The following is a 20,326-nucleotide window of genomic DNA, read 5'->3' as shown; positions in this document are numbered from 1 at the left end:
CCTGAAAAGAAGGAACCCGTGGAGGCACCGAGACACGTGGAGCCAGCCATCTTGGAAGACCGACGACAAGCTGCAAGCGCAACGACAGAGGCTCCCTCCAAGTTGTGCTTTGGGTCCTGAGAAGCCCAACCACCGAGCAGCATCTGCACCAAAGGTGAGACCTCCAGCATCTCCACGATCTGCGTGGGGCCCCTCTGCACTTTGCATCTCGACGCGCCTGCCCGGTCCCTGGCCCGTTGGCTAGTGGCCATTTTGGCGACCTACATTGAAATCAACGACGCTGGTCTGGTTGCTCCAGACTGGCCCTAGCTGCTTTCCAAAAGAGCAGCCCCTCTGACCTTGCTGGTCAGAACAATCAGCTTTCCTCTCTTTCCACGACTCCTGCCTTTGCCAAGGCTTGTTTGCTTCTTTCGAGTCGCCGACACCGCCGACAGCGAGAGCCTGCGTGGGACAGCTCGTGAACCGACTCCTGGACGTCGTCGACCTTCAGGGACCACGTGGCTGCGGAGACAAGCTACACCTCATCACCTGTTTGCACCCGACATCGCCTGGTACCTACCTGGTGCCAAGCCGGTCACTGGCTAGTGACTGTGAACACTGTCCCCTCTCCTTTCAGGTCTTCTACAACTCCGATCCACTCTTGGATCCACCGCATCTCTTCTGGACCGACCGCCTGCAGCATCTTTGTCATCAGGCTCCATTGAATCGATAGAAGAAACCCGACGCACTTCGAGACCTATGCACCCGCTTCCTGTGGGTGAGGTAAAGCTGGCACTCCGGTGCCCAAGTGTAGAGAAACATCTCTAGTGTCTGTGTATTGAATCTTAAGATCGTAGTCCAGCCAGAAGACCCTTTCTGCAGTAACTTTTAAACTTTTACGCACCCATTGAAAACCTATGGGAGCACGCGTGTAACTTTCCTCACTGCACACGCGACCCGTGGACCTCCTGGTCACTAACTGAAGTTAGCTCCTTGTAGGCCCAGCGATTCTAGAGGCCCTAGGCCTTTTCCCTTTCCTGTTCGTGGTACTTATACCACTATTTTAGTATATGGTTTGAGTGGCCACCAGGGCCCATCCATATAAAGTGCAACTTCTGTATATTATAACACTGTCTTGTTTAACGATTTGTGCTCCTGTGCTCATAAAGAGTCTAGGGGATACTTTGAGAAATAAATACATATATATTTTGAATATATATCTGTGTGGTGTCCTTTCATTGGTATAAAGGGGGGTTACATTTGGTAAAACAGCCTGCTTAACACGCTTTAACGAGTTTAGCCTCAAAGACTGCTTAGCCTACGCTACCACTAGGGCAGCTAGTCCGAAAAGGTTGACTTACAACCACACCATAAGGATTGCTTGGCATGGTACAAGGTGGTCACTTTAACTAGTGAACAGCATATACCAGGCCAACTTCTCACACCGTATGTATTGTAAATTGGGTGCTCACACATTAGGTGCGCTTTCTTCTTCTTTATTATAGGTTTTCACAGGAGTGGCACGCATGGGGCTGGTCCCCATGTGGTTCTGAAGAAGAGGTTTAGGGGATAACTCGAAGCATGTCGACCGAATATTAAGGACTTTATACACATAATTGTAACAATTCTCCCTACTATTAACCCCTTTTTATCCATACCAATTAGGAGCAATAATAAAATATTAGCTCACTAGCTAGGTATTTTTAACAGCACTCCCACCACTCCACCAACACTGCACTACACATTTTTCATAAAAAGTGCTCCTACGTAGTTACGCAAGTCGCAGCACGCCCCAAACAGCAGTTGTTTGGGATGGCCCCAATGATAAAGCATGTCACCTAGGGGCAACCCTGGGTGAGTGAGGGGACTCAAGAAAATTATTTTTCTTTTCGTAGGACAGGGGTCTTTTTTCGCGCATTTAGCGGAATCCCCTTTGCCTCGGTTAGGTTTTTAGATCTGACATTTACAGATTTTTTTCAACGATTTGTTACAGTGATCAGGTATTGTGAATGTTCAGTTTCTGTGTTCATAGTGATTGGTAAATGTATCTAACTGGGAAGAAGTCTGCGATATCAGAAAACAAGTTACTTACCTGTAACTTTGGTTCTCCAGTATTGGTAACTTTCATAGATTGCCATAGCTTGTATCATTCCCCGTTGTCGGAATGGGAGCCTCGGTAAATAAAAAATACATAGCAGTAGGTACAAAAGAGAAAGAAATCCTTAGGCCTCATCTCATTTTGTAGCATATCCACCTCTTTTTGTAAAAGAGACCAAAATAATACAACAACCAATCAGATTAGCCTCACCCCATAGAACCCTCCTGTGAGAACCTCAGAGCCTCAGATTTTCGTAGCTGTTGTGGAACAATACAACAGAATATGCTTAAGGCTGAGCTTTCCCAGGGGAGGAGGGTGAGCGCATTGGAATCTATGAAAGTTACCAATACTGGAGAACCAAAGTTACAGGTAAGTAACTTGTTTTCTTACTCCAGTATTGGAACTTTTATAGATTCCCATAGCTTGTATCAGAATAGCTAGCAGTTAGGAAAAAAGGAGGCACATTTTGTGTAATACTACATTGTATCACCTTGCATGTATATCAGCATGAGAAATACAAGTTACCAAACACCAGTCAGTAAACATCATCCGATACAAAATGTGCGAACCAATAACAGGAAGGATGGTTAGAAGGGAAAGCTCACCGCTCACTGAAAGAGATTCCTTAGAACAGCCTGTCCCACTGCAGCATCGCTCCGCGTGGAAGATTCCACGCAGTAATGTGTCGTGAAGGTATGGGCACTGCTCCATGTAGCTGCCCTGCAAATGTCTTTGATCGGTACTCCAGCGCACAGAGCAGCTGAAGACGAAACTGATCTTGTCGAGTGCCCCCTTCTAGGGGCTTACCTAGCAATCCATCGTGCAACCCCTTGTTTTGAAAGGGGAAAACCTTTGCGAGGTGCACTGAAGGCGACAAAGAGCCGAGTAGATTTCCTGAAGTCCTTGGTGCGTTGGATATAAAATTTTAAACACCTTTGAACATCTAGAGAATGAAGAGACCTCTCCGCTGGAGTTGTCGGTCTAGGGAAAAAAGACTTCAAAATGACTGGTTCATTCAAATGAAAATACGAAGGAACCTTCAGGATTAATTTTGAATTTGTCCTCAGGATAAGAGTGTCTTTTTTGAACTGCAAGAACGGATCCTTAATAGTGAGAGCCTGAAGTTCACCAACCCTCCTGGCTGATGTTAAAGCGAGGAGGAGGGCCACCTTCCATGAGAGAAATTCAAGATCCGCCCTATGAATTGGCTCAAACGGAGGCCTTATGAGTTGAGTAAGGACCAAGTTGAGCTGCCACACGGAGGAAAAACGCTAAAAAGTCCTTTTAAAAATTGTTTCACGATTCTCACAGACCAAAGAGAAGGGCCTGAAGATGTTCGTCTGAACCTAGAGATCGCCGCCAGGTGAACCTTGATAGAAAAATGTGCGAGACCTGACTTGGCCAGAGACAAAATGTATAGCAAAATCTGATGAGGAGCAGAAGAAAAAGGATGAATGTTCTGTTGGCGGCACCATAGGCAGAAACGTTTCCATTTTGAACGATAGGTCTTATTCGTACTTGGTGCTCGGGCCTGAGCTAGCACCGCTCTACATTCTTGAGGGATATTCAAGCCCTGAAATTCTCTGTGCTCAGGAGCCACGCAGTCAACTACAGAGAGCTCGGGTCCGGATGTACCACTTGGCCCTGGGACATCGTCAATAGAAAAGGAATTGGACGCAGGTGAATTGCATGATCCTGGGAGAGCAGGAGAAGCTCTGTAAACCAAAACTGGTGGGGCCACGCCGGTGCCACTAGAATCATTCTGCAGGGTTCTGCTTTGAGCTTCCTGAGCAGTCGTGGGATTGGAGGAATTGGAGGAAAGGCGTAAACAAAGGCACCTGACCAGGCCATCGAAAGCTCATTCCCCAATGATCCCTGATGTTGTTCCCTGCTTGCGTAGGACTGGCATTTCCTGTTCTCTGGAGTGGCAAACAGGTCTATGGAGGGTTTGACCCAAAGATTGAAAAGAGTGCGCTGATCCAATTCCCACTAGTGGCTCACAGATTTGAGATGACGTAGCGTATCCGCTGTCATGTTGAGGGCACCTGGAAGATGTTCCGCCGAAAGTGAAATTTGGGGATGGATAATCCACTCCCAAATCTCTTGTGCTTCCTTGGACAGCAGAGGTGACCTTGTTCCACCTTGCTTGTTCACGTAATGCATGGCCGTCGTGTTGTCTGTACGGACCAGGATGGTGGATTTATGAATCCTTGGAAGGAAAGCCTTTAAAGCTAGACAAATCAGTTTTAGCTCCAGTAGGTTGATGTGGAGAAGACGTTGTTCGGGCCGCCAGCGGCCGAACACTTGAAGATCTTGCAAGACCGCCCCCCAGCCTTCCAGAGAGGCGTCTGTGGAAAGTATCAACGGAGCTGGAGTGACTGTGAAGGTGAGCCGCTTTGAGATATTGTCTTTGACCATCCACCATCTGGCTGCCTCTTTCATAAGAGGAGTGATGATTACTTTGTCGTCGAAAGAGCCTTCTGCTTGGCGCCACTGCAAATCCAATTGCTCTTGGAGCGGGCGCATACGAAGTCTGCAATGCGGAATTAATGGAATGCAAGATGAGATTGATCCAAGAAGAGATTTGTATAGGCGAATAGACAGAGACCGTCTTGTTTGCAAATGACGGGCGGAGGTGATCAGTCTTTGTTGTCTTTCTTCTGATGGAAAAGCTTTGCAACAAGCCGTGTCCAGAATAGCCCCCAGGTACTTGGCCGACCTGGAAGGACAGAGGACTGACTTGTCCTTGTTGAGTTGAAGTCCCAGATGACTGAAAAGTCGAGTGCAGCTTTCGACTGCTTTTGAAGCTGCTTGAGAAGAAGGAGCTTTCACTAACCAGTCGTCTAGATAAGGAAAAACCTCTAGCGATTGTTTTCTGAGAAACGCTGCGACTGGGGCCAAGACCTTCGTGAATATCCACAGCGCGGATTGAGTCCGAAAGGCAGGACTTTGAATTGAAAGTGGCTCTTGGCTACTGTAAAGTGTAAAAACCTCCTGTGGGCCGGGTGGATGGGAACATGGAAGTATGCGTCCTCGAGATCCAGAGTGGCCATGTAATCCCCTGGATTGAGAAGCCGCAAAATGTCCTGTAGGGATACCATCCGAAACAAGAGTTTTATGAGATAGGTGTTGAGCTCCATCAGGTCTAAAATTGGGCACCATTTGTCTACGGTCTTGCGAACGAGGAAGAACCGGGAATAGAACCCTTTGCCTCGTTGGGACAGAGGTACTGGCTCTATCGCTCCTTTGAGAAGTAGTTGGTGAGCTTCTAGCCATAGAAGGTGCAGATGTTTGGATTCGGTGACGCGAGGGGCTCTGGACAGTGGCAGGTGTTGAAACTCCAGTGTATGGCCAAATCAGATGATACTGAGGACCCACCGATCTGATGTTATGAGATTCCAGTTGTGGAGCTATTGTGATATCCTGCCCCCCACTGGTGTAACAGGGGGCGAAGGAACAGTAGACGGAGCCGGGGATGCCGCTATTGGCGCTTTGAGGAATCTCTCCCCTGGCGCCCTTGTCGTCCTCTAGAGGGTTGGCGAGAGAAAGGCGACGATTGGCCCGGTCTTTGAGAATACTGGGGCCTGTAAGACTGAGATTGTTGCGAATAGGAGGAATAGCACTACTGCTGGTATCCGTCTCTATATGAAGAAAAACCTCTTCCTCTCGCACCAAGGAAAGGTACTTTGCGGTATTGCAAAGTCCCAAGGGACTTCGCTGTTTCAGTGCCCTTTTTTATCTCCTGCAGCGCATCGTCCACATGCTTTCCAAAAAGCATCTCACCATCGAACGGCAGATCTAGGATTTTATTTTGGACTTCCGGAAGAAACCACGTGGCCCGAAGCCAGCCCTGCCGTCTAAAGACTGCCGCACATGCCAAAGAGCAGAAAGCAGTGGTAGCAATGTCCATTGCGCAATCTATAATTTCCGAAGAAGAACGCTCTCCTTCCTCCAGGATTTTCTTTGCGTCAGCCTCTGGTAGCTGGTCCAAATACGGAGATAAGTCGCACCACATCTGGCGATCATATCGTCCCAGAATCGTCAAGGCATTAGCAGTCCTGACCAGCAGGCTGGACATGGAAGAGAACCTCTTACCCACATTATCAAGATGCATACCCTCCATATCCGGTGGTGTGGTAAGGGGCGCCGACAGATTCTTTGACTTCCTTTGGGCCGCTTGAGACATTACAGAGTCCGGTTTCGGTTGGCTAACCAGACAAGCAGGGCTATCTTCCGGAGCTTTGTACTTTTTCTCCAGTTTAGGAAGAACAGGCATAACGGTAGCTAGAGATTTCATTACTTTTATCCCCTCATCCCAGACATGGCCCACAATTGGGATAGAACGGACAGACTTTTTATAAGGCTCTTTAAAATCATAAAGAAAACATTCCGACTGTACTTATGGTATAGGAAGATCGAAACGTTTGGATGGTCTTTCCATTAAATTGTGGAAGCCCCCTATATCTGCTGGAGGAGAATCCGCAGGATCCGGAGATGGAGAAGCGGGATCCGGAATTATATAGTCATCCCATTCCCTATCTGGATCTGGGACTGAGATTGTGCCCTGGTCATCATCCGATGAGTCATCATGAACTGTGACTACATTTTGTTGAGGTTCCATTGGATCCGGAACCGGAGCTTGTGGAAGCAGAGGAGCAACAGGAGCAGAAGATTGAGGTGGAGGTGGAGGAACTTGCACAGACTGTTGACCAGAAGATTGAGATGGAAATCTTTTCCTTCAATCCAGCAACATAAATTGTAGATCAGCAATCAGTGAAGACGGCATAGCCACCATGCCCTGCTGCGACTGTTCCTGCCTAGTTTGCGGCAGATATTGTCCTTGGTCTATATAGTAGTCCTCAGAATCTGAGTCCTGATATTTGACATGTAATTGGGATGGACTATATGCATCCCCGTAAGGTCCCTCATCTTCATCTGAAAACTCCTCCTCCAAAAGGAGTGCCGGAGATAGTGAAGTCACTCTACGAGGAGAAGTCATCTCCATTGTAATCTGGCGTCTTTTTACTGAAATTGCCACACTTTGAATCGTCGAAGAGATCGTCGACGGCGGAAACGTCGTCGACGGAGTGATCGACGACGGAATCGCCGTCGAGACCGTCTGCAGTATTATGCTGGAAGCTGTAGATGTCGTCGTCGACGTCGTCGTCGACAACATCCTCGTCGACGTTGAGGCAGTCATCACCGGCGACGACATGGAAACTGGAAGGAGTAGTTTCTTTTCTGTAACTCCAGTTCTGTAGTAGGGGTATCTCTGTTATAGTCATAATCTAGTGAATAGTCCCGCCCATGTGCGCGGACCCCGGAGCAATAAAAAATAATCTCTAAAAGGTGACAAATCATGCAGACCTGCATACACCTTTAAGAGAGAATTTAATTTAAAGACAGATAATGCAGCCTATACCCACAGGCTACACTGTCCAGTACTTCAACTAGAATTCCACCAATATCCACAAACAGCACTGCCTGTCCAGTTTTTCTCCACATAGGAAAAAACCCTGCCTCTACCAGCAAAAGCCTCTGGAATGATAGAGAGGAAGGAGAGGACAGACAAGCCCCATAGGCTGCCATTTTGTGGCTTGGAACAGGATACTGTGCCTTTAAGAAAACTTTCCAGTTTTCCAGAACTTTCCCCAGTATCCCAGAATGCCCAGCAGGTCCCATTTACTTTCAGTTCTTTTTGAAGGCGTAGCACGCCAGACCTGTAGCATTCTTCATATGAATAAGTATCTCTCCACCGGGGAGGAGGGCGGGCGCTTATGACTATAACAGAGATACCCCTACTACAGAACTGGAGTTACAGAAAAGAAACTACTCCTTCTGTAGTAGGGGATCTCTGTGTATAGTCATAATCTAGTGAATAGAATGGCAAGCCCATGCCCACACAACAAAAGCGGTGGAGAACACAGAAGACACTACCACTACTGTGCGAACAAATTTCGCAGCGAAGCCTGCCCAACCTGAGCATCTGCCCTGGCATCCGTGTCCAGACAGTAATGCGCAGCAAAAGTATGGACCGACTTCCAAGTGGCCGCCTTACAGATTTCCGCAATCGGAACATTACGCAGCAAAGCCGTCGTGGCAGCTTTGCCCCTGGTGGAATGAGCCTTAGGTTTACCCCCTAAGGTCTTATTAGCCTTTTGATAACACAACTGTATGCAGGACACAATCCACCGAGAGATGGACTGCTTAGAGGTCGCAAGACCCGTCCTGACTGAGCCATAATTAACAAACAATTGGTCAGACCTACGAATATCCTTGGTCTTATCCAGATAAAATTTCAACACCCTTCGGACATCCAGGGAATGGAGAGCCCTTTCTGCTGGTGAAGAGGGATTCTGAAAGAACGTAGGTAAAGTTATGGTCTGATTGACATGAAAGTCAGAGATAACCTTAGGAAGGAACTTAGGGTGAGTATGCATCACAACCTTAGCAGCATGAAACACGGTATAAGGTTCTTGACAACATAATGCCTGAAGTTCACTCACCCTGCGGGCCGATGTAATGGCCACTAGGAACGCCGCCTTCCAGGATAGGTGCTGCAATGAAGCCTTGTGAATAGGTTCAAAAGGCTCTCTCATCAGTCTGGACAGCACCACATTCAAGTCCCAAGAAGGCGAGGGAAGTCTGACAGGAGGGAACACCTTCTTCAAGCCTTCCAAAAAATCCGTGACCACAGGAATCTGAAAGAAGGACGTCTGTGAAGGGCACTTCCTGTAAGCAGTCAAAGCAGCCAGATGAACCTTAATGGAATGGAAATTAAGGCCAGACTGCGCCAGATGCAAAAGGTATGGAAGGATGACATCTTCCTTACATGTTGTCGGATCAAAGCTCTTGGACTTACACCAGATACAGAACCTCTTCCACTTGTAAGCATAGGATGTCCTAGTGGAAGGTTGCTTAGACTCCTTCAGAATGTCCATACAATCGTCTGGTAGATTCAGATGACCATATTGCACTATTTCAGGAGCCATGCCGCCAAACTCAAAGACGAGAGGTTGGGGTGCACCATCCGCCCCCCGAACTTCGTGAGAAGGTCCGGCCTGCACGGCAATCGCATGTGAGGAAGGAGAGACCGGTGAAGAAGGTCCGTGAACCACCACTGCCTGGGCCACTCCGGGGCGATCAGGATCATCCGCGCCCTGGACTGGGACAGCTTGATGAGCACCGCCGGAATCAGGGGAATGGGTGGAAAAGCGTACAGAAAGCTGTTCGACCAATCGATCCATAGCGCATTCCCCAGCGTCCCCCGCTGGTAGTACCTGGATGCGAAGTCTCGGCATTTGCTGTTTTCGGCGGTGGCGAACAGATCTACGTCTGGAGTCCCCCACCTTGCGAAGACTTCTCCTAGTACTTCGTCGTTTATGACCCATTCGTGGTTTTCCTGAATCAGCCTGCTCAAGGCGTCCGCCTGAGCATTCTGCACCCCTGGCAGATGCGTGGCCGTAATCGTCAGTCCTCGGGCCAGCAGCCAGCGCCAGATCGCCTGCGCCTCCTGCGACAGAGTGCGCGATCTCGACCCCCCCTGCTTGTTGAGGTAATACATCGTGGTTGTATTGTCCGTCTGTATCAGCAGCGAGTTGGTCTGGAAGGACGGAAGGAAAGCCTTCAGTGCCAGGAAGACAGCTCTGAGTTCCAGGAAATTGATGTGGTACGTCGATTCCAAGGGAGACCACTTCCCTTGAATCTGCAGGTCCCCGGAATGCGCACCCCAGCCCTGGAGAGAAGCATCCGTCACCACATTCGTCGTGGGAATGTCCTTGTGGAAGGGAACCCCCTGGAGGAGGTTTTCCGCCGAACACCACCACTTCAGAGACTGACGAGCATGTAGAGACAGTCGGATCTTGTCGTCCCAAGAGCCTGTCCTCTGATCCCACTGATCCTCCAAGCACTCCTGCAGTGGTCGCATGTGTAGGCGTGCGTGCGGAGTGAGGAAGATACAGGAGGCCATCGATCCCAGTAGAGACGACACCTTCCTCACAGTCGTCGATGGAGCAGTCCTGAGGTCCTGAGCCTTCCGAAGGAGTGATAACCGTCTCTCCTCCGAAGGAGACACGCTTGCTGACCTCGTATCTATGGAGGCCCCCAGGTACTGTATGCACTGTACCGGAGACGGGACCGATTTGGACATGTTGACGTGTAACCCCAGCTTGTTCAAGAGCTCGCACGTCCATCGGAAGTGTTCTTGCGCTTCCTCGAAGGATGACGCCTTGATCAGCCAATCGTCCAGATACGGGTAGACAAACACCTTGTTCCTCCGCAGGTGTGCCGCCACCACCGCCATGCACTTCGAAAAAGTCCTGGGAGCAGACTTTAGCCCGAATGGCAGTACTGTGTATTGATAGTGATTGGCGCCGACTTGGAATCGCAGGAACTTCCTGTGCTTCCGTGCTATGGGCACATGAAAGTACGCATCCTGTAGATCTATGGCACAGAGCCAGTCTCCCCGTCGCAGCTGAGGGTAAATCTGGTGCAACGATAGCATGCGAAACTTCTCTCTGCGAATCCACTTGTTTGCTTGTCGCAAATCCAGAATGGGCCTGAACTCGTTCTTGTCCTTCTTGCGAACGAGGAAGAACCGAGAGTACAGACCTCTTCCCCTTTGAGACAAAGGTACTTCTTCTACCGCCTTTTTTCTCAACAAGATGTCTGCCTCCGCCTGGAGCTCCCTCAGCTGGAAGCGAGAGCTGACCGGCGGAATCGCTGGAGACGGGCTGATGAACCGAAGACTGTATCCATTGCAAACAATATTCAGCACCCACTTGTCCCGAGTCATTTTTTCTCCACTCTGCCGGAAAAAATTGGATGCTTCCCCCCACTGGAGTGGGTAACGGTTGAGGGGGAAGTAACAGCTCAGGGCCGAGACCCGGCCGGGCCCTTGTTCGTGGTAGTAGCCTGCTGGCCTCCTCTACCCCTCTGGCGCTTCTGGAAGGGTTTGCGGAACTGCTGCTGTTGTGGCTGCTGCTGCCCCGAGCCCTGCCCACGCCCTCGGCCCGACGACCCGAACCTCCTCTGGAACGGTCGTTTCTTTTTCTCGGCCTTCTCTAACCCGACGGCCGTCAGGGTTTCCGCTTCAGCCTTCATGCGGGCCATTTCATCGTCCGCATGCTTCCCGAACAGGGTTTCCCCCGAGAAGGGCAGGTTGGCCACTCTCTGCTGCGCCTCCGGCTTGAGGGACGTCAGGCGCAACCAGGAATGGCGCCGCTGGTGGACGCCATGACAGTTGGCGTGGGCGGCCAATAGCGATACATCCGCCGCTGCGCTGATCGTTTGGTTAGAAACCAGCATGCCTTCGCGCACCGTCTCCAAGAAGTCCTCCTTCTTGTCTCGTGGCAGGAGGTCCGCATATTGCTGCAGGGATTCCCACAGGGCCCAGTCGTAACGGCCCAACAAAGCCCCTGCACTCGCCGCCTTCATCGTGGTGGCGGCGGTACCACACACCTTCCTGCCCGCAGAGTCCAGCCAGCGGCTTTCCTTGTCCGGTGGCACCGTGGAGGCCGGGGCGGTCGCATGTTGTTTTCTCGCCGCCGTCACGATAACCGAATCCGGCTTCGGGTCCCCTCTCAAAAAGGACGGATCCGACTCCGGGGCCCTATATTTCTTCATGAGCCTGGACGGAGCGGCCTTCGCTGTTGCGGGAGTGAGGAACAGTTCCAAGGCTGGTTCCACCAGTCCAGGCACGAGAGGCAGGAGGGGGCGAGACAAGTGTCTTTTATGAAGCGTCTCAAATATCACGGACGTCGTGGGTGTTGGAACCGTCACCGTGATATTCAGCTTCGCAGCCCCTCGCAACAGCACCTCCTGGAACGAGACCAAGTCGTCCACCGGCGACACCCTAGTCCCCGGGGAGTCCGACAGCGTCGGGGAAAGGTCCCTGTCCGAGGAGCGCGACCTGGACCTATACCTCCTGCGGCGTCGTCTAGAGTCTGACGAGGATCGCCCTCGGCTCCGCGAACGTCGCCTCCTGTGAGAGCGGGAGCGCGACCTCTTCGGCTTAGGCCTGTCCGCCGGTCTCGCTGGTCCAGGCGACCGTGGGCGTCGTGGCTTCGGGGTCCCCTGCGGCGGAGTCGGGTACCATGGAAGGGAAACCGACCTCGGGGGGACCGGCGGCGGTCCCGCAGGAGTGCGTGGCAGCAACAGAGGCTGGGGTGGCGGAGACAGAGTCCGCGGCCGCGGAGGAGGCGGTGGCGGAGGTGGGGACGGTGGTGGAGGAGGTGGCGGCGGTGGAGGAGGCGGTGGCAGAGGTGGGAGAGGAGGAGGCGACGGAGGCATCCGAGGCGGGGTATACACCACCGAGTACACCGATCCCGGCGACTCTCTCTTCCTCGACGTCGATCTTCTCCTCGACGTCGACCTGTGCCTCGACGGCGATCTTCTCGGCGTCGATCTCTTCTTCGGCGTCGACCTTCGCCTCGACGGCGACCTTCGCCTCGACGGCGACCTTCGCCTCGACGGCGACCTTCGCCTCGACGGCGACCTTCGCCTCGACGGCGACCTCCTTCTCTTCATCGACGGCGAGCTGCGATCCCTCGACGCCGAACGCCGACGCCGGGTCTTCACTCGACGTCGACCGCTGGACGAAGCCGAAGATGGCGTCGTCGCCGACGACGCCGATGTAGTCGACGGCGGCCTATTCAGGTCCCTCGACGGCGATCGTCGACGCCGCTTCTCCCCAGAGCCCTGGGGAGACGGCGAACAGACGGTGGTCATCCTCCTCGACGTCGCCGTCGACGCCCTCGACGTCGACGGGGAGCGGGAGCGCTTACTGGTCTTCCTGCCCCTGGGGAGCCCCCCAGAGGCCTCAGTATGGGCCAAATCAGCCCCTCCAGACCCACCTGGTGCCTTCAGTCTTCGCTCCTCCAGAGCTTGAAGTCTGCTCTTCATCCTGTCCCTCAGGGTCCTGGCTGAAAAAGAGTGGCAGATGGTACAGCTTTCAGGCACGTGGGACTGGGGAAGGCAAGCTATGCACACCTCGTGTGGGTCAGTTTTAGCCTTCTTTCGACCACACTCCGGGCACTTGTCGAACAAGCCAGGCATGTTGACAGTACCAGCTACTAAACACAAGAAAAAGTGACAAAAATTGCCAAAATCTCAATGAAAACCTTGAAAAAGGGAGAGCTCAATGCTCCAGGGTCCTGCTAGCAGGAGCCGGAAAAAAGAACTGAAAGTAAATGGGACCTGCTGGGCATTCTGGGATACTGGGGAAAGTTCTGGAAAACTGGAAAGTTTTCTTAAAGGCACAGTATCCTGTTCCAAGCCACATAATGGCAGCCTATGGGGCTTGTCTGTCCACTCCTTCCTCTCTATCATTCCAGAGGCTTTTGCTGGTAGAGGCAGGGTTTTTTCCTATGTGGAGAAAAACTGGACAGGCAGTGCTGTTTGTGGATATTGGTGGAATTCTAGTTGAAGTACTGGACAGTGTAGCCTGTGGGTATAGGCTGCATTATCTGTCTTTAAATTAAATTCTCTCTTAAAGGTGTATGCAGGTCTGCATGATTTGTCACCTTTTAGAGATTATTTTTTATTGCTCCGGGGTCCGCGCACATGGGCGGGACTATTCACTAGATTATGACTATACACAGAGATCCCCTACTACAGAACCTTAGGTTGCAGCGTCGACGAAGTCGTCGTCGACGAAGGTACTGGAGACGACAAAGCTCTAGTTGACGGAGCTGAAATCGACGTTGATTGATTCTTTGATGCCGTTGTCGACGCACCTGATGCTGTCGTTGTCGACGGGTGGATTTTCTTGTCGGCTTTCCCCTCAGGCAGGACGGAAGCTGTTTTTTTTTTAACAGTCTTGGCTTCTCAGAAGATGGAGGTGAAAACGAAGGCCCATGACTCGCCTTCTTAATAGAATGTGCCTCAGAAACCAGTCCTTCCCTCTCCTTTACACCTCGGTGAGGAGATTTGATGGGACTGCGCCTGTCAGACCTATCAGAGGTCTTTTGTAAGGCTTTGTGTTACAATCAAAAGAAAGATACATAGTCCAGGTGATGTAGTTCAGGATCGTTGTTTTATTCCTTAGATAAGATCCATATTAGCCACATGCTAGGCCTTCTTCAATGCCATACAACGCCCCACCAGGAGCAGCCTCCCTGCTGCTCAGCCCCTCCACACCAACTGATCCCTTCTTCCACTCAAACACTCTCCAACATTCCGATGACATCACACAGACTGAGCAGCAAGGCAAAGGCAGGAACAGAGGATGCATTAATCACATACAAGATTATAACACATCCCCCCCTCATCAAAATTGAACAAAATAGGAGCATGCAAAACCAAAGTTCATACATGCAACAAGACTAATCAAGAAAAATGTGCGCTGATGAACATACACACATATAAAAATCAAAGAGCTTCAAGAATAACAGAAAAGGGTAAACTTGCAACCCCAGACAGGCAAAACAGAAAGCCAGAAGATAAGAAATCTCCACACGTGCGCACATGTGACGCACAGACCAACACCACACACGAAGTACCCAACCAACTCAAGGGTAATACCAAACAGGAAAAACTGAGAAGCCTCCAAATAGGGAGTCTTCTTGCGTGCGCACTCTTAACGCACAGACCAACACCTCACACGAGGTAACACCAATCTAAGGGTAAAACCAAACAGATAAGACCTAGAAGCTTCAAAAGAAGCCTTCACATGTGCGCACCCGTAACGCACAAACCAAACACCTCACATGAGGTAACCACCAACCTAAGGGTAAAACCAAACAGGTAAAACCAAGAAGCTCCAAAAGAAGTCTTCACATGTGCGCACCCGCAACGCACAGACCAAACACCTCACATGAGGTAACCACCAACCTAAGGGTAAAACCAAGCAGGTAAAACCGAGAAGCTTCAAAAGAAGACTTCACATGTGCGCACCCGTAACGCACAGACCAAACACCTCACATGAGGTAACCACCAACCTAAGGGTAAAACCAAACAGGTAAGACCGAGAAGCTTCTAAAAGAAGTCTTCACATGTGCGCACCCATAACGCGCACAGACCAAACACCTCAGACGAGGCAAGACTAATAAAAGACATACACAACAAAACCAGGGACAATGCCTATCTCTCCCACACTATACAAACAGAAGCAAAACAAAGACACTTCACCCACTCACCCCCTCTCATACAAATATTGGAACAGATAACGATAATTGGTACTTCATCGCATAAAAAGCACACATAACGGAGAGACAGAATTAAGGCATTTGAATACAAATGACAACATTAATAAAAATGTCTCAAGAAAACAACAAACTAAAATAAAGAAGGTAGTCACCGTTGTCAGTAAGCAGCTTAAGTCTGGAACAAGTGAGCTACAACCAGGAAAAACAATACCTTGTAGGAGGATTAACCAACAATAGTTCCTCAGAAAATCCAAACTGCCAGAACATCTTCAATTTCTTCTTTAGAAATAACTGGATCACCAGATGTCCACGAGGAAAGGAGATAGTCGGCGGACTTCACAAAACGCCTCAAGATGTGAATCGGAATCCTCGAAGTGTTTGGTTGGCAAAAACGTGGTTGGCAAAACGGGAGCGTGCATCAGGGAATAGTCAAAGGATGTCAACCACAAGATGGCGGCACGTAGGGTGACGCCGCGCCGGATGGCTAGCGGTGCATAGCTGCATACAGGCGTCACTGGGCAGCGGAGAAAGTCGAAGACAGCAAGACGGAATCTAGAATCCCCTATGCCAGCGCGCGGCAACAAACTGACGGTAAGGTGCGCGTGTACATTTGAAAATGTCAACGAATGCCAGCAACCGTAAACCACAGGATTTAACTAGAAAAACCAAATTCTGATGCACAGTAGCAATTCTCCATAGCTCTAACAGATGCCCATTTGAAAATCCTCGTACACCACTCTCACACTGGTCGCACTGTGAAAATTCAGTGAATACAGTTCAGGCACTGTTAACTCCATAGTCTCCACCTCCATAGTCTCCTCTTGGTTAATTAAAAAAAACACACGCTGTTGAAAAATTGGCCTGCTCTTTAGACTTGCACGACTGTGACACAAAACCCGGGACTCGATTCGTGCCCCCGACTAACAGCTTAAGAGTCTGGTAGATTGAAGCAGACTCACAGAAAACAGCTCATGCATCACTGAATCAGCATAACAACTTGGCAGAAGCAGGTCGCAATTCCTGGACTGACTTCTTTCAAAACAGTCAGCTAGTGGGCAGTAAACAGGCAGGTCGGAGCTGGCACCTTAAATCACTGATAAACCATTCCTAAAATCCAACAGTCAGCAGGAACCAACCCAAATCCAAATGTACAGTACACGCAAATGCTGTCCAGGTCACAGATAATGTTCTCTGTCTACATGTAACAAGACAGGAACAGTCCAGCAAAAACAGGCAGGCTTCAAGAAAATGAAAAGTCTAAAAGCAAACTGGCACTTACTGGTTGGGGCGACCGATGAAATGGTCACTGGTGGGGCATTAGGGGTGCCAGGTTTGTACAAATCCACAGGTTGTAGTCTCTTTCTTCAGTTTTGAAAGTCCAATCTCCATTAAAGTAGCACGCAGGTTCTAAAAATCGTCGCCAATGTTACAATCAAAAGAAAGATACATAGTCCAGGTGATGTAGTTCAGGATCGTTGTTTTATTCCTTAGATAAGATCCATATTAGCCACATGCTAGGCCTTCTTCAATGCCATACAACGCCCCACCAGGAGCAGCCTCCCTGCTGCTCAGCCCCTCCACACCAACTGATCCCTTCTTCCACTCAAACACTCTCCAACATTCCGATGACATCACACAGACTGAGCAGCAAGGCAAAGGCAGGAACAGAGGATGCATTAATCACATACAAGATTATAACACTTTGGCAGTGGGGTCAGAAGAAGTTGAAGGTGAAGACCTACCCCTTTTTTGAGATCTCCTCGAAGATGTCGCAGAGGAGGCATCATCACTGCCACTCGATACCGGGTCTTTCCGTGACTAACTTTTGCAACCAGGTGAGCAAACGTCCCTCGCAGTCTCTCAAGGTCTTTGAAGAGAAGGTACGACAGATCTTGCAGTTGGTGGCCTTGTGGTCAGGGTACAAACAATAAATACTGTCCTTATGTTTGTCCTCCACATAAAGCTTCTTCTTTGAACAAGTAGCACAGGCTTTGACTAAAGCCTTTTTCTCCTAGTCAGACATCCTGAAGAACGCTGAAGAGAAAACAGTTGAAAACACAGAAGTTGAAGAGAAATCTAAGCAGAGCTCAGTGGAGACTCCCTTGCACAACGTGCAGTAGAAAATCTGAGGCTCTGAGGTTCTCTCAGGAGGGTTCTAGGGGGGTGATTGGTTGTTGTATTTTCTTGGTCTCTTTTACAAAAAGAGGTGGATATGCTACAAAATGAGATGAGGCCTAAGCCTTTCATTCTCTTTTGTACCTACTGCTATGGTATTTTCTATTTACCGAGGCTCCCATTCCGACGACGGGAAATGATACAAGCTATGGGAATCTATGAAAGTTCCAATACTGGAGTAAAGAAAATGATCAAGGTGTGATTGGTGGCTGTTAATGGTCATGGGCTCGGAATATTGTTATGACGGGCGGAGGTGATCAGTCTTTGCTGTCTTTCTTCTGATGGAAAAGCTTTGCAACAAGCCGTGTCCAGAATAGCCCCCAGGAACTTGGCCGACCTGGAAGGACAGAGGACTGACTTGTCCTTGTTGAGTTAGAGTCCCAGATGACTGAAAAATCAAGTGCAGCTTTCGACTGCTTTTGAAGCTGCTTGAGAAGAAGGCGCTTTCACTAACCAGTCGTCTAGATAAGGAAAAACCTCTAGCGATTGTTTTCTGAGAAACGCTGCAACTGGGGCCAAGACCTTCGTGAATATCCGTGGCACGGATCTGAGTCCGAAAGGCAGGACTTTGAATTGAAAGTGGCTCTTGGCTACTGTAAAGCGTAAAAACCTCCTGTGGGCCAGGTGGATGGGAACATGGAAGTATGCGTCCTCGAGATCCAGAGTGGCCATGTAATCCCCTGGATTGAGAAGCCACAAAATTTCCTGTAGGGATACCATCCGAAACAAGAGTTTTATGAGATAGGTGTTGACCTCCTTCAGGTCTAAAATTGGGCGCCATTGGGCGTCTTGCGAACGAGGAAGAACCGTGAATAGAATCTTTTGCCTCGTTGGGACAGAGGTACCGGCTCTATCGCTCCTTTGAGAAGTAGTTGGTGAGCTTCTAGCCATAGAAGGTGCCATAGAAGGTGCAGATGTTTGGATTCGGTGACGCGAGGGGCTTTGTGAGAGGAACTATTAATTATGGTATCAACTTGTATCTTTTGTTTAGTTGTTGGAAGTGATCACTTCTGAGAAATCCTACTAAATATATCTAGGTGAGGCATATGGTTTGCTGAGATAATATTCAGCGAGAAGCTGCAATCATTCTCCATAAAGGTGGACATGCAATTCTTAGAGCAGTCAGTTGCAAAGAGCCCCTGTCTGAAATAATCTGGGTGAGGGGTGTGCTTTCTCTTTTAAAGCACACTATGGTAGAACATAGTCTACCTTGACCATCAACACATAGATTTACCTAGAAAAAGACACTGGATACCTGCGGTTAAACGAGCTGCAGCAAGGCATGATTATTCACAAGTCTGTGAACTCCAGCTGAGCTGACAGAGGAACAAAGTGGTTCCCCCTGTGCGTTCTTTCTTCGAAAAGCAGCATTCTTTGTCTAGGGTTGCCTTCAGCCCGTATGAATAGATTTTGCAGGGACAGCAGTGACCTTAAGAGTGCACACTCCCAATGTGCTTTTGCTTAGTATAGAATGAGCTTTGCAGGGACTGTCTAGATTTGGAAGCTAAAAGTTTTCTTAGTGATTTTGCATCCTGAAGTGAAATAATTTGCAATGTGATCTGTATTGGAGAAGACGTTCAATGAGCTATGCTTCCAAATGTTTTAGGAGGTGGTGCAGGACACTCACAACTATATATCTGCCACGGATTTGGCAAGGAGCTCCCTCAGAAGGTGTGCGGGACAGTTTTTTTGCTACATAAACTACAGATCAGAACAAACACATACAAATAAATGGCAGCACTCCTTTGTGTGCGCAATACAGTCCAGAAATTATTCTCTTGGTTGGCAGAAAAAAACAATTTATGACTGCTCAGTATTGTGTAGCTACTTGTGTTTTACATGCTTTAGGTGTGTCATAACATATTTGGTATCAGTAGTTTCCAATAAAGTGTTTATTAGTGTGTTACACTGCTAGAGATGCCAAAGACAATGTCACATAACACCATTTAAAAATAATAGTTCAGAACTGTCAGGCTGGGGAGGACAGGAAGGGGTGTTCTGTCCACTAAGTTGACCTGCACTAAAGTGTAAGGCAGACTACAAGATTTCCAGTATTCCATTGTCAAGTTAGGGATAATACCATACTATGCCATCCCACTCTCCCTATAGTGGTTCTCAGTAACAAGGAATGAGGGTTATTATGATCATCCATCATTAACTCTCTGTAATGTTCCCATACAACTGGAGAAGAAAAACATCCCCTTATGGATCGCACTACCTTCCTAAGGTTTGCATTCTGCTACAAAATAACCTTTTGTTTATGAGAGTAGGATTTATTTCTTCTGTCAAACTCAACCAAAAGGTCAGTGCTGCCAAGAACAAGGTTACTGCTGTTTATAATGCCCTTGATCGTTTTCGCAACATTTTCTAAGGGTCATAACGGACTCCATGTGTTTGAAAGAATTTCTGCCCTTTAAAAAGAAAATCATCATCCCATGCCATTATATGGGTATTGGGCATACAATGCCTGACTCAGAAATTGTTTGTCATTCTCAAGTGTTATGCATTACCTGTCAGTTGTGGTATATACGGAGTGCTCAGCCGGTCAGAGTTATAGCCACTTCCTCCAAGGACCTCGCTAATTTTACTCTGCAAGAACAGGACTTCCCTCTCCAAGTGATCCACGCTCTTTGGTAACCTTAGGAAATAAAATATATAGCTGAGAGTAATATCACAAGTCTAGTAAAAAGGAAAAACACCAGCTCTAAGGGCTTTATGTTTTATGCAAAGCATCATCATATTCTTTTACAATTACATTTTATTAGCATTTGGAATGTAAACGTTCAACATTAAAGCATATGTTAAAGTTAGAACATTCCAAAACCACAGATCACAATCGGAAAAATAAAGCTTTAGACAACCATTTTCTCATGACTGACTGTGCAACAGCAAAAGTCTACAGAAATTGATCATGGCAATTGATTCAACT

At 48.9% G+C, this 20,326-nt stretch overlaps 1 protein-coding gene across 5 annotated transcripts in view; it reads right to left on the bottom strand.

Moving 5' to 3' along the window:
• The window catches only part of EFR3B (EFR3 homolog B), a 1,026,989-nt gene that overhangs the window by 153,893 nt on the left and 852,770 nt on the right, over positions 1-20,326 (bottom strand). For all 5 annotated transcript variants that reach the window (XR_014963209.1, XM_085613091.1, XM_085613090.1 and 2 more), the window contains one exon: positions 19,908-20,035. Coding sequence is in view for 4 of the 5 variants with exons in the window: in XM_085613091.1 (XP_085469217.1) it covers positions 19,908-20,035 (128 nt within the window). In the remaining variant the exon portion in view is untranslated. The remainder of the gene's footprint in view (positions 1-19,907; positions 20,036-20,326) is intronic.

This window comes from Triturus cristatus, chromosome 6, assembly GCF_964204655.1.
Source record: "Triturus cristatus chromosome 6, aTriCri1.1, whole genome shotgun sequence".
Classification (NCBI taxonomy): domain Eukaryota; kingdom Metazoa; phylum Chordata; class Amphibia; order Caudata; family Salamandridae; genus Triturus; species Triturus cristatus.
This window is presented reverse-complemented; position numbering and strand designations above follow the sequence as displayed.